The following is a 14,429-nucleotide window of genomic DNA, read 5'->3' on the forward strand; positions in this document are numbered from 1 at the left end:
AACATCTCTGCCAACATCCAGCTCGGTTTTTGGTAAAGAACAGAAGATTGAATTTATCAATTTCTGACATTTCTTCTGCTCTACCATATTGTCAAACATACATAGCAAAGACAAGAAAATAAGAATGGGTAGATAACTTTGGGGCAAGCTTAAGGTTTCATCTGTTTGTACTCTTAAGTCACTAAAAAAAATACAAATTGAAGGCTAATTTTTCACATATAATAAAATCACAAACAAGGCTCACTGAATGGATGTGAACAAGCAGACATGCTTATTTGTAGCTACTATCAGCTTGCATGCAAAAGCAAAACACAATGGAAATGCATGAAAATTAGTCAGTATGTATGTGCAGGCTACATTCTGAGTGCTTTATGAATCATCCACAAATGCTCGGAAGTGAGTGTTAAGTGCCATTATGAAGCCAGATGACAAGATTTGATTTTTTTTTCCTACCAGTTTTCTCAATCCCCACTTGAATCGCTTTGGTTGGCTCTGTTATGCCTTGGAAATGATGTCAATACAATTCTGAGACTGCTGCTAGGGAGCACAAAACATTATAATCCTGTATAAACAATAGCTATTTATCTTTCTTTTTCTTTTGACAATTGGATTTTTGGTTCAATTTCTTCTTGAACATTATATTACTGGAGTCAAATAATATTAACCTGCATTTATATTCAATAGGATAACCAGTCAAAATATATGAATTCAAATTGAATATTTCTGGCTTACACATCCCAAATAATCAGTATGCCTAAGCTCATCAACTGTTTTAACAAAACCCAAGTCAGTGTAATCCCCAATAAAAATTCTTCCCTAAACGTAATTTCTTACCCCTCCCAAATTTTAAAATAGCTTTTGATTACCTTGAAGCTGGAAATGAAAGTATTTTTGTTTGCACTTTTAAGAGTCTGATTGACCCATTCAATGATAATTGCATCATTTACTTTTTCACCCTCTCCAAGATCCGATAACACATTCAGTGTGTACCTGTAACAGAAAAGATAAATATTTAAGGCTGAGAGTGGTGAAATTTACTCTTACATCATTTATATCAATATTTAGATGAATATTTAAGAAACATTTCAATTCTAATAAATATTTCTAATTTTACTCTGGTGTTTGCACTAAGTAGATTCCAAAGTCACAGAATTCAGTAATCAGAAACAAAAACTACTATCTGGTATATTAAAAAATTAAAACAACTCTTTACTAAGCAGTTTTTCAGAGGCATTAAATAAGAATAATTGTGTTTCTAGAGATTGAGTCACTTTCAAAACAGTAAATTTATAAAAAATTTATTGTCAACAAGAAATCATTAACAATATATTTTGCATTGTATATTTCTTCTGTGTTTGCTATTCTACAAAAGTAGCTGAAATTTTACTTCAAATGACTTGTTGAAGGAAACTGATAGTGATGCCACAAACAAGTCAGTCTTTACCTTCTCATCAGCTGCCACACCAATGCCAAAGTAAGTGTTGAATTTCCTTCATTTAAGTCCTGCCCAGCAATGCCAACCAAGGAGAATTTGGCCTTATTCTTCCCAAGTTCCACTGCATAGTTACAGTTTTCGATCTGTAAATAGTAAGTAAAAGTTTGGGTATAATGACAAATTTTTTAGCATATTTCTTGAATAGGCCAGCCCAGTTCAGTAGTCTGAAAAATACTTGTGATGACACTGCAAATTTATGACAATTTCATATCCTAGTAACCAGTGAAATTAGGGAAATAACTATTCCATTTTATAGCTGAAAATATCAGAGCACTGAGGGGTTAACTAGGTAAGGAAACAACTGACTGAAAAGTTTAAAGATCCTCTCTTACTCTTAAAAGTCTTGGCTGTCCAAGATTACACAGTGAATTAGTGGCAAATCTGAAACTAAAAACCTAGTTTTCTGTATTCCATCAATTGAGGTAATCAGTGTTATTTTGTCTACATTTAAAATTAGTGAACAGCAAAATTGTTTAAGAATCTAACTTCATCTCTAATATTTTATATTTAGATCTCATGCATCCTTTAAAATTAAGCTTTTAGCCAATGATTTTCAAAAAAGGATTAACCTTAACTGTATCATCTGCATCCTTTGTTGAACTTCCAATCATGGTTATTTTATAGTGCTTATGCACCACCTTCTACTTAGCATTTTATGAACTTTCTTTTGCCAATCATACGTAAGCTCCTTGTAAAGGAAAAAAACTATAAAATGCACAAACCTGTATCATATTCTCCCCACCCCTAGCCCAGGACTCAGCACAGTGTCCTGTCTGCAGTAAGAATCGGATGCATGGCAGTGGTTTAATCACTAAGGCATGCCTTACTCTTGTGACCCCATGGACTGTACCCTGCCAGGCTCCTTTGTCCATTGGATTTCCCAGGCCGGAATACAGGAGAGGATAGCCATTTCCTTCTCCAGGGAATTTTCCCAAGCCAGGGATCGAACCCAGGTCTCCTGCATTGCAGGCAGATTCTTTACCATCTGAGCCACCAGGGAAGCCCTGTCCCCTATAGTAAGAATCTGATGCATGAACACCAAGTAAACTATCTAACTACTTCTTTCCAGTGATAAAAGTACAATTTAAAAGTTTTTGTCTATCCTAGCCTCTACAGAAGTTCACTATTTCCAGTCATCTAGTACTATACTTATCTCAGAACACGCACTCATTTGTGTGTGTGTATATGTATATATATACATACACACATATATATATGCCCCATATGTGTATGCACACATATATGCCAAATCCCAAGGAAGGGCAATGCCAAAGAATATTCAGACTGCCACACAATTGTGCTCATTTCACAAGCTAGCAAGGTAATGCTCAAAATCCTTCAAGTGAGACTTCAACAATACATGAACTGAGAACGTCCAGATGTACAAGCTGGATTGAGGAAAGGCAGAGGAACCAGAAATCAAATTGCCAACATCCGTTGGGTCAATGAAAAAGCAAAAGAATTCCAGAGAAACATCTAACTCTGCTTCACTGACTATGCTAAATCCTTTGACTGTTAGGATCACAAAACACTGTGGAAAATTCTTAAAGAGAGGGGAATACCAGATCACCTTACCTGCCTCCTGAGACATCTGTATGCAGGTCAAGAAGCAACAGTTAGAACCAGACATGGAACAACCAACTGGTTCCAAATTGGGAAAGGAGTACATCAAGGCTGTGTACTGTCACCCTGCTTATTTCACTTATATGCAGAGTACATCATGTGAAATGCTGGGCTGGATGAAGCTCAAGCTGGAATCAAGATTGCAGGGAGAAATATCTATAACCTCAGATATGCAGATGACACCACCCTAAATGGCAGAAAGTGAAGAACTAAAGAGCCTCTTGATGAAGGTGAAAGAGAAGAGTGAAAATGCTGGCTTAAAACTCAACAGTCAAATAACGTAGATCGTGGCATCTGGTCCTATCACTTCACAGCAAATAGATGGGGAAATAATGGAAACAGTAACAGACTTTATTTTCTTGGCCTCCAAAATCACTGCAGATGGTGACTGCAGCCATGAAATTAAAAGACACTTGCTCCTTGGAAAAAAAGCTATGACAAACTTAGTGTATTGAAAAGCAAAGACATTACTTTGCCAACAAAGGTCCATACAGTCAAAACTGTGGTTTTTCCAGTAGTCATGTACAGATGTGAGAGTTGGACCATAAAGAAGGATGATCACCAAAGAATTGATGCTTTTGAACTATGGTGTTGGAGAAGACTCTTGAGAGTCCCCTGGACTGCAAGAAAATCCAACCAGTCAATCCTAAAGGAAATCAATCCTGAATATTGATTGGAAGGACTGAAGCTGAAGCTGCAAATCTTTGGCCACCTGATGCAAAGAGCTGACTCACAGAAAAGACCCTGATGCTGGGAAAGAGTGAGGGGAGGAGAAAGGGGCAACAAAGGATGAGATGTTTGGATGGCATGATTGACTCAATGCCACTTCCTTGGTGGCTCAGAGGTTAAAGCGCCTGCCTGGGATGAGGGAGACCCGGGTTCGATCCCTGGGTTGGGAAGATCCCCTGGAGGAGGAAATGGCAACCCACTCCAGTATTCCTGCCTGGAGAATCCCATGGAGGGAGGAGCCTGGTAGGCTACAGTCCATGGGGTCACAAAGAGTCTGACACAACTGGTAGGCTACAGTCCATGGGGTCACAAAGAGTCAGACATGACTGAGCGACTTCACTTTCTTTCACTTTCACATTGACTCAATGGACATGAATTTGAGCAAACTCCATGAGATAGTGAAGGACAGGGAAGGCTGGCGTGCTGTAGTCCATGAGGTCGCAAAGAACTGGACACCACTAAATGACTAACACTTCCACTTTTGAACATTTAGTTAAGAAAAACGGTATGACTGATTTCTCCTAATTTTCTTTCCCAAGTTAGTTAAGACATCATTACAAAACAAGTAAACCTGAGAAACAAAGATATACTTTTTTTTTTCTAAGAAGAAGAAAATGTTTCCAGTAAAAGTGAGAAAAGCACTACACAATAACAGAATTTGTATAAATTAATGGGTACTGTTCTTTAAAAAAAAGAATGCAAATTTCCAGAAGTCAGTTTGTTACAAATAAAAATGTAAGAAGATACTCTGAACCTGCTGTAATATCTGCCTTGCTCCCTTAATGAGTTAAATCAAATCTTTGATGTGCATTCATTTTTTTAATGCATGGAGATAATGTTATAAAATTCTTTCTCTTTCCCAGGATTATAGACTTAGGCTTCTAAATAGAAGTATGCACATAACTGAAAAAATGAATTCCTATTTATGGAACACAGCATCAGAGCTCTGTTTATGTAATAGTGTGGATAGAAGAGAGAAAAACCAGAATATTTGGGGCACTTCCCTAGTGGTCCAGTGGGACCTCCATGCAGGAGGCATTGGTTTGATCCCTGGCCACGGAAATATTAATACGATCCCATATGCTACAAAGTGTGGGCAAAAGATTTTTTTAAAAAAGCAAGTTTTTCACTGCCAGTCATCTCAGCAGGAGAATTTTTGAACAAATTGTAATAATTCTTCATGTAAAATGTATTTCAACAAAAGGTTATCTATTTTATGGTTAGTTTGGGTAAAATTCCTGATGAGAATGATGGTGAGCAAAGAGCTCGGGGTTAATAGTTTAGAGGGCCAAGATTCTGATGTGACGAGCAATGAAAGAGAAAATGGAAATGGATGCTAGCATAAGAGAAAAGATGAGTCCTACTTTTTGGCAACATTTGATTCCAAGTTGGGCAAAATAGTTCTAAGATGAAGAGAGGTACCAAACTAGAGAAAGAGTAAGAAGTTAGGTTCCTAGAAGTAAGCCATGTTTATGATGTTACTTAACACTCTAAAAAAGGATCTGCTCCCTGAGAATGTAAATACAGAAAGTTAAGAGCATTAGACCAAGAACTGAGCCTTGGAACTAAGCCTAGAGTTGTCAGGCTAAAAGTTTAAAACCCTGTGAAAGGTAAGAAGAGCACAAAGCATGAAAAAACTGGAGTGTATATAGTCTCATAGAATTAATGGAAGAAATGATTACCAAGCATTTCAGAAGTGAAGCTCAGATAATTTGAAAATGAAAAAACTATATAATGGGAGACAGAGTTCCAAGGGAAAAGAAATACCAAAGAAACAGTGAAGAAAGGCTATTTAAGTGGTGCAGTTTTACGAACTGCACAAATGAAGCTAAGTGACATCCTCTGATGAATGCCCAAAGTCCATAAAAGAAGTCCCTGGATACTGTGTCATGAAAGTACTGCTTCTTTATTTTTTAAATATCTTGAACTTATTTCAGGACTTGTGTTTCATTCTATAAATAGCTAGTATTTGTTGAAAGGGAATATTCTATGTATGATTAATTTGTGACATCATCTAATTAACATTAAAAACCTCCAGGTATAATGAATGAGGGTTGAGTTTGTTTTCCTGTTACATTTTGCATCTGAAATTTTGATTTAACAAACTTATATGAGATTAGGTAACAAAATTTCCTGAATTTTACTCCCATGATAATTACAGGCATATCAAATAAAATATAAAACACAGATAGTCCAACCACTAGAAATACTGAAAAATGTGAATATATATAAACCTCTTATAATTATACTATCCATTTAATTACTTTTAATATTATGATGGTTTTCTTTCTTGTCTTTCTTTCAAAAATAGGATTTTTTTTAAATTCCAAAGTCTATAAATACACAGTCTAGAGATCAAGAGGAAGAAGTCCATTTTGAACACGTGTCTGTGTGTGCCATACTGAGTGAAGTAAGTCAGACAGAGGAAGCCACATCATATGATATCACTTATATGAAGAATCTAAAAAAAAAGAGTACAAATGAACCTAGCTACAAAACAGAAATAGAGTCACAGATGTAGAAAACAAACTTAGAGTTATGCCAGGGGTAAAGGGAGGAGGATAAATCAGGAGATTAGGATTGACAGATACACACTATTACATATAAAACATAACTAATAATGACAAATAATAAGTGAAATTATAGGTCAATTAAAAGGACTTTTGGAAGAGCATTGATGTATATTACCAAACAGTTTTAGAAAGTTTATACAAATGAACACTCCCTCTAACATTGGATGTAGTACCATCCATTTCTTTCCTTTTATTTTCTTTGGTTACACCACGTTGCATGTGGGATCTTAGTTCCCAACCAGGGATAGAATCAGGCCACAGCAGGTCCTAACCATTGGACCACCAAGGAGTTCCCAACTGTTTTTTTTCTTAAATTGCATTTCTTTACTGTGGGTGAAAATTTTTTCATGTGTATGTTATCCATCATTATTTCTTTTTCTGTGAATTGTTCATTCATATTGTTTACTCTCCAATTTTGCTATTACAATTTTAGTAATAATAACTGATTTGTATAAACTATTTTCATGTTAAGGATATTAACCATTTGTTGTTCTGCTGCAAAGATGTTTCATAGTGTATTGTTCTTATTTACTTTTAAGTGTTGTTTATGGTGCTTTTTTTTTGCATAAGAAGTTTTAAATTCATATGTAATCTACTACATCAATTATTTCTTTGTAATTTATCATTGTAAGAGTAAATTATAATTCACTTTTATTTTCTTAAAGTTTTATTTGTTACATTTAAGCCTTTAAGTCTTCACTTTCATTCCAGTGGAATTTATTTGAGTGGATAATATATGGTGAAAAGTACTTTTTTCCCTACAAAATATTTACCCAGTTTTTCTGGCATCATATTTTGGATAATCCTTTCTCTCCCTACTGGATTCAGTAAACAATTTGTTATATATTAAGTTCTTATATTTTAGGATAGGTTTCTAGGCTACTATAATTCACTTGATTTTTATATGCATATTAAATTATTTCAGTTACTTTAGCTTTATAATAAGATCTTTATGTTTGCTAACAGCTTCTCCCTCAATATTCCTAGAAAATGTTCTTGATGATTGGGGCCTATTTCTTCTTCCAGTTGAACTTTAGAATCATTTTTATAATCCCATCCTCCAGTACACACACATGCCCACATATGCATAAGGAGATTTATTGTAATTTTAACTAGAATTATTTCCTACCTATAAGCCAATTTGAAGAATTTTAATATCTTTATAATATTTAGATTTCTATCCAGGAATATGGTTATAGTTCCATTGATTATATTTCACTAGAGATAATTTTTAACTCATGAGACTGCAGGTTAATTTCACTGTAGCCATACTAATAAGTTATAGCGATTTGAGTCCATTAATTTGTATTACATATTTAAAATATATACATCATTTTAAATGAAAGGATAAAGTTAAATGAAAGTATAAAAATTTTAAAGTCCTACAAACTTGTACTTTGAAAAACAAATGAACTTGATACAGAAGGTAGAAATGAAAAGCTGAACATTAAAGCAGTAATTCAACATAGCAATCTTGAACAGCAAGGACCCCACAGATCCCATATTTGAGGAAGAACACTGAAGAAAAGCACTGCTTTTACCATCCACCTGTCAGATGTTCTCCTATCAACTGTTATCAAGTCACTGCTCCGCTCAAAGACATTTAATGGCTTCCCAGTACTTAACTGTTTAAAACCCAAACTCTTTTCTTCTGACATTCAAAGCTTTCAACATTGGCTTCAATCTAAATTTTTAGCATTCACACTCACTTCTTACCTAAGAGAATCCTCTACAATAGTCAAACTGTTCTTCCTGCCCATCAGCCCCCTCTCCAGTCTCCTTCTGACAAAATTCTATCCATTTCTCAGGGTATAACTCCAAACCCACCTCTGGCATGAACCCTCTCATGATGAGTGTAGCCTATGGCTTTTTCTTCCTTCAATCAGTTAACTCATTCAGTTGTGTCTGACTCTTTGCAACCCCATGAATCGCAGCACACCAGGCATCCCTGTCCATCACCAACTCCAGGAGCTTATTCAAACTCATGTCCATTGAGTCAGTGATGCCATCCAACCATCTCATCCTCTGTCGTCCCCTTCTCCTCCTGCCTTCAATCTTTCCTAGCATTTGGGTCTTTTCCAATGAATCAGTTCTTCGCATCAAGTGGCCAAAGTATTGGAGTTTCAGCTTCAGCATCAGTCCTTCCAATGAATATTCAGGATTGATTTCCTTTAGGATTGACTGGTTGGATCTCCTTGCAGTCCAAGGGACTCTCAAGAGTATTCTCCAACACCACAGTTCAAAAGCATCACTTCTTTGTTGCTCAGCTTTCTTTATAGTCCAACTCTCACATCCATACATGACTACTGGAAAAGCCATAGCTTTGACTAGACAGACCCTTTTTAGCAAAGTAATGTCTCTGCTCTTTAATATGCTGTCTAGGTTTGTTACAGCTTTTCTTCCAAGGAGCAAGTGTCTTTTAATTTCATGGCAGCAGTCACCATCTGCAGTGATTTTGCAGACCCCCAAAATAAAGTCTCTCACTGTTTCCATTGTTTCCCCACCTATTTCCCATGAAGTGATGGGATCAGATGCCATGATCTTAGTTTTCTGAATGTTGAGCTTTAAGCCAACTTCTTTAACTTTCCTCTTTCACTTTCATCAGGAGGCTCTTTAGTTCTTCTTCACTTTCTGCCATCAGGGTGGTGTCATCTGCATATCTGAGGTTATTGATATTTCTCCCGGCAATCTTGATTCCAGCTTGTGCTTCATCCAGACCAGCATTTCTCATTATGTACTGTGCATATAAGTTAAATAAGCAGGGTGACAATATACAGCCTTGATGTACTTCTTTCCTGATTTGGAACCAGTCTTTGTTCCATGTCCAGTTCTAACTGTTGCTTCTTGACCTGCATACAGATTTCTTAGGAGGCAGGTCAGGTAGTCTGGTATTCCCATCTCCTTAAGAATTTTCCAGTTTGTTGTGATCTGTCAAAGGCTTCCTTAGAACTCATAATATTCACTTTTGCCTACATTGCATTGTATTATAGTTATTTGCACACATTTCTTGAGCTTTGCAGATGGTTCTAGTGGTAAAGAACCTGCTTGCCAATGCAGGAGATGTAAGAGAGAGATGCGAGTTCGATCCCAGGGTCAGGAAGGTCCCCTGGAGGAGGGCATGGCAAACCACTGCAGTATTCTGCCTGGAGAATCCCATGGACAGAGGAACCTGGCAGGCTACAGTCCATGAGGTCACAGAGTTGACCACAGCTGAAGCGACTTAGCACGCATGCACACACACATATCTTATCTAATTTCTTTAGGGTTTCCTGAGGACCAACTCCATGACTTGTTCTATTTTATATTCTGCATTGTACAGTATGTACAGGTTGTAGGTAATCAATTAATATTTACTGAAAATATTAACAAACAGCCAGTAAATATCTGGCAAGTTTTGGCGATTATAAAATAGGAATTCATGGATGATGGATCTCCAAGAACATTAAGTACTACAACTTGCTAAAGTTGTAGTTATACAAAGTGTCTGACTTAGAGGACTAGCTTCATCTTTCCAAACATGAAAGCTCACCTGTATTAAGGATAATAAACGTAACACATTTTGGGATAAATCTGTGGGGACAGATTACACTTAACTAAGCTTTATGAAACTCTTAAGACCTGTTTTATATGAGAACAATAACAACAGATCCATGGGCATTATTTCATTCACCTTCTTCATGTTCCCTCCAAGAGCAGGATAAGGAGGTTTGTTGACAAGGTTCCAGTCAACTGGCACGCGGATCATTTCGTAGAGCTGAAAGATGACTAATGCATCTGCAAGGTCACTAAGACAAGAGGAAAATGAAGGAAGAGGAAATGTTGGTATGATCTGGTTTTACTAAGCACACTGGAAATGGGCTTATGTCTATAAAAATACAACAGGACTATTGAATGCTTAAAGAATGGCAGGCAGAATAGATCATTTGACCCAGAACTTCTAATCTAGGAATCTGTCCAAATTTTTTTGATAAATATGTACAAAGATATATGTACATGGATATTCACTCCCATGGTATTTATAAATTTAGAGATGATTTAAATGCCTGACAGTAGGGGCTGTTGAGTAAATTAACCTTACCCTGGACTCCTGGACCACCATAAGACAGGACAAGGTAGACCCCTATGTACTAACATGAAAGTTTTATACAACACACTAAGTTTAAAAAAGCAAGAGGCAGTTATTTATTTATTTAAAATATTATTTTAAAATATTTCTATTTAAGATATTATTAAATATATTTTAATTCTATTAATGCATTTTAGTCTTTTAAAATATTAAAAATATTTTCAGAGTTAGTAGTGTTTAAATACCTCTATTCATGGCCATTACCTCTGGGCAGGAAAAAAAGGAACATGGGATGGGTAAGATGGGATTATCATGGGTTTTTTTTGTTGCTCTTCTACATACTTACATACTTCCTGAAGCTTGTATGGTGAGAATGAGTTCATCTATTACTTATGTATTATGATTTTTAAAACTTTAAAAAATAATTATATAAAAATCACAATAGCTACTCAGTAGGAAGCTGCTCATATTAAACAGTGAGGGTTAAGAGGAAGGAATTTAGGAAAAAGTAGGAGTTACTGAAGTAAAAACACTGCTACTTGGGATTCAAAAAAACATGTTCTCCTCATCTATTTTATCTGTTTTCAATTCTGTATGGGAAGGCCATAAAGGAACAGTGACTGATTTTTAAATTGCTAGCTCCATACTGAATTACATGAGTTTTCTCCCTCAACAGCTTGTTCATTGAGCTCTGTTTTGCTAAGGTTCATATTAAAGTTACTTTGCATCTATGAGCACACACCATATGGCCATGCAGGGGGCTGCGCCCTGAACTGAGTGAAGGAGAGAAAAAGTCCTCCTGTCTTAAAAGAAGAGTCCTCTTTTGATGAAGGTAATCAAGAGCTAAGTCATCTATATGAAAAGTAAATCACTGAAGTAGTTGTATAGGTTCTAAAATCTCATTTCATGAATTTTTTTGTTTTTTACTTTAAAAGAATTCATTCTTATTTCTATGTAGTAAGGTATTAATACTCATGTTTCACAAATAGGGAAACTGAGGCCCAGAGAGTTGAAACGATTTCCAGGTGTGTTTTAGAACCAACCTGTCATAGAAAAATTCTAGGGTTAGTAATTCTTAAAATATATTTAATAACCTGAGAGGAGAGAATTTTCAGTTAAAAACAATCTAAATGATTCTTTTGTTTTGGTTTAGGTTGGGTTTGGTATACTGCAGGTGGGGAGCAAATCACTTAGGGGTTGGTTTAGGAATATGACCCAGACATAAATATATGGACATATAGTTCTGGTGCTAACTAGACCTCTGGTTCTTGTTTTTCTATATCCTGATGGTTCTTTTTAAGGTGATTTTTGAGAATTTTCTGAACTTGCCTTACCCCTCCAAAAATTACCTATACCTGGAAACCCTATGCTAGCAGTTCAGGAACTAAATAAAAATAATCATCTTTAGCTAAAAAAAAAATTGGTCAATTATTCTTCACTGCCAACCACAGAGATCTCTAGTATTCCTGACATTTATGAAGCTACCATGAAGTCTCAATAAATTCTAATCTCCTAGTTTTACATGTCCTTCTTAATTTAAAAAGAAAATACATGTTTATTGTAAAAAACAAAGAAAAACCCTCCAAAACCATATTTAAGTTACTAACATGAAAACTAAGTCTCCTTACTACCTTAACCCTCCTCTCTAGGTTGTATACAGTTTGGTATTAATCCCTCTAGATTTTTTAAAAATTCAAATATATATATGTATATACTAAACTTTAAATAAAAGTGAGATTATAGTAGTCCTATTGTATCATTATGTTCTCAGTTATACATTGTAGACATTCTTTCAAATGAGTCCATAAAGATCTAACCTATTTTTTTTAGAAGAAAATTTCTTTATTATAAGTACAAAAGTAATGATAAAGCAGTATCATATTATATATTTACATCAAGTAACAAGTATATCACAAGAGAAAAATTGAGACTCTCTGACTTATGTATTTTCTGCCTTTTAATTGTGGCAATATTCAATGGGTTCAGAAAAGTAATATTTCACCTGAGGATTCTGAATCAAGGATTTTTAGTGAGATAGCACACTTAGCAAGATAAATAAGGCAATAGAGTTTGCAGTCTTATTAAACTGCTATCCCTTTAGAAGAATAAGCTTAACTAGCATCCCTTTTTACCTCCAGTATTGGAGTTCTTTACTGTGCCACTACGCTGAGAAGTTCCAGTCTAAAAGACATATGTCTTTTGTCATCCAGTTGGAATTCACACATTCCTATTAAAGACTTTATGAAATTTAAGTCTATCACATCAAAGCTAGTTTCCACAACCAGGCAATACTGATTTTAAAGACTATTTTGAATATACACCAAGAAATAACTACACCATAAATCTCATCCAGTGAACATGGTCTTTTGTGGTATTAATCTCCAGTTCATATTTAAATAAAAGCAGTTATTGTTCATTAAGAAGTTTCCTTGGTGTGTAAATTATTAATAGGTTTAGTTAATTAGCAAAATATACAATTAGCTGGAGCTGAGTTCTTTTGCATTTTTAGGCATGCTCAGGTAGATCTTATATTGGAGAAGGATGGTTTCCTCTCATCTACACCTAGAAAGACTCCTTATTTGCACTATCGGAGAGCACACGAAATGATTCAGTAAAATATTTTCTTAATCCTACCAATGTTAATAATGTGTTATCATTTTTAAACAAAAAATAATAAAACAAACAACACGTACTAAGGGAAACAAAGTTATTTCTACAAATTAGAAAAAAATATTCAGAACAAATTATGGGTTAATTGAAGTTTGGTGCAAAAATAAATAGAATGTGAATTATAATGATGAATACTGATAAAATAACAGCAATTAATATTACTGTTCTTCTAATCTGTTAAACTTGAAATAATTTATTATTTTCCTGATTAGCAATTATAAAAAATCAGGATGAATTATCTTTACTAAATTATTTATATCATCAAAAATTATAACTAACAACAACATAATATTATCTCTTCAAATAATACTTTTTTATTAAAATCCAGTGTATTGCCAATCCTCAGGATTCTGAAACTATAAATGTTGGCTAAAATTTTTGAGATTTTTACAAAAGTCTCATGTAAACACACCTACAGTTTAAAACTAGAAAAGTTGGACTCTAGCCAGAAAGTTAAAACATATAAAATATTTACCTGTACAAATGATTAATATATGGGCTGACTCCCAAGGAATTCATCCAGTTCCGAAATGTCCTCTCTTCCTTGCTCTCTCCTAAAGTAGACAGAAGTTTACACTGATGATTCAAGACAAAAAAGGAATCAATAACTGCATTTTAAACCATTCTGGTAGGCACAAACTGGTCATACATATTTTGCCATGGTTCCTATGATACAACAATCTTTTTGTTTGTTGTTTAGTCACTAATTCATGTCTGACTCTTCGCAACCCCATGGACTGTAGCCCACCAGGCTCCTGTGTCCATGGGATTCCCCAGGCAAGAATACTAGAGTGGGTTGCCATTTCCTTCTCCAGGACAATCTTTTTAGGCAAGAAAAAGAAATCTCTTTCTGCCAAAGCTTCCTTCCCCCCTGTCTAGAAAGTCTCCATTTGCTTTCTAAATGTCTTCATCTAGAGTCCCTTACTTGATGTTTGTAAATTATTGAGCCATTAGTTTCTGTGTTCAGAAAAGTAACAGGTAAACCTATGTGGTCCTATCTGTAGTTATGAGTTCATGCAAAGGGGACTGGCTAAAAATTAATAAAACAACCTTTTAGAGTAACATTAGCACTTTAAACAGAAATAGAAAAGCCCTACCTTTCCCAGTGTGGTATCTCTAAATCTGTACAGATTGTGGCTTTACACAGGAAAGTATCTGAGCACACAAACCTACATTTTCATCACACCAAGCAGCAATGAAGGGGAGAGGGCATTACAGGTAATATAAAAACAAGCAATGAGGGGCTGTAACTATTTTATAGGCTTCCTGGGTT

At 35.2% G+C, this 14,429-nt stretch overlaps 1 protein-coding gene across 2 annotated transcripts in view; it reads right to left on the minus strand.

Annotated features, from left to right (window-relative positions):
- The window catches only part of PLS1 (plastin 1), a 119,928-nt gene that overhangs the window by 8,921 nt on the left and 96,578 nt on the right, over positions 1 to 14,429 (minus strand). For both annotated transcript variants that reach the window (XM_065943711.1, XM_065943712.1), the window contains 4 exons: positions 13,632 to 13,710; positions 10,091 to 10,205; positions 1,445 to 1,578; positions 867 to 990 (listed from right to left, as the gene is read on the minus strand). In XM_065943711.1, coding sequence (XP_065799783.1) covers positions 867 to 990; positions 1,445 to 1,578; positions 10,091 to 10,205; positions 13,632 to 13,710 — 452 coding nt within the window. The remainder of the gene's footprint in view (positions 1 to 866; positions 991 to 1,444; positions 1,579 to 10,090; positions 10,206 to 13,631; positions 13,711 to 14,429) is intronic.

Source organism: Muntiacus reevesi, chromosome 8, assembly GCF_963930625.1.
Source record: "Muntiacus reevesi chromosome 8, mMunRee1.1, whole genome shotgun sequence".
NCBI lineage: Eukaryota > Metazoa > Chordata > Mammalia > Artiodactyla > Cervidae > Muntiacus > Muntiacus reevesi.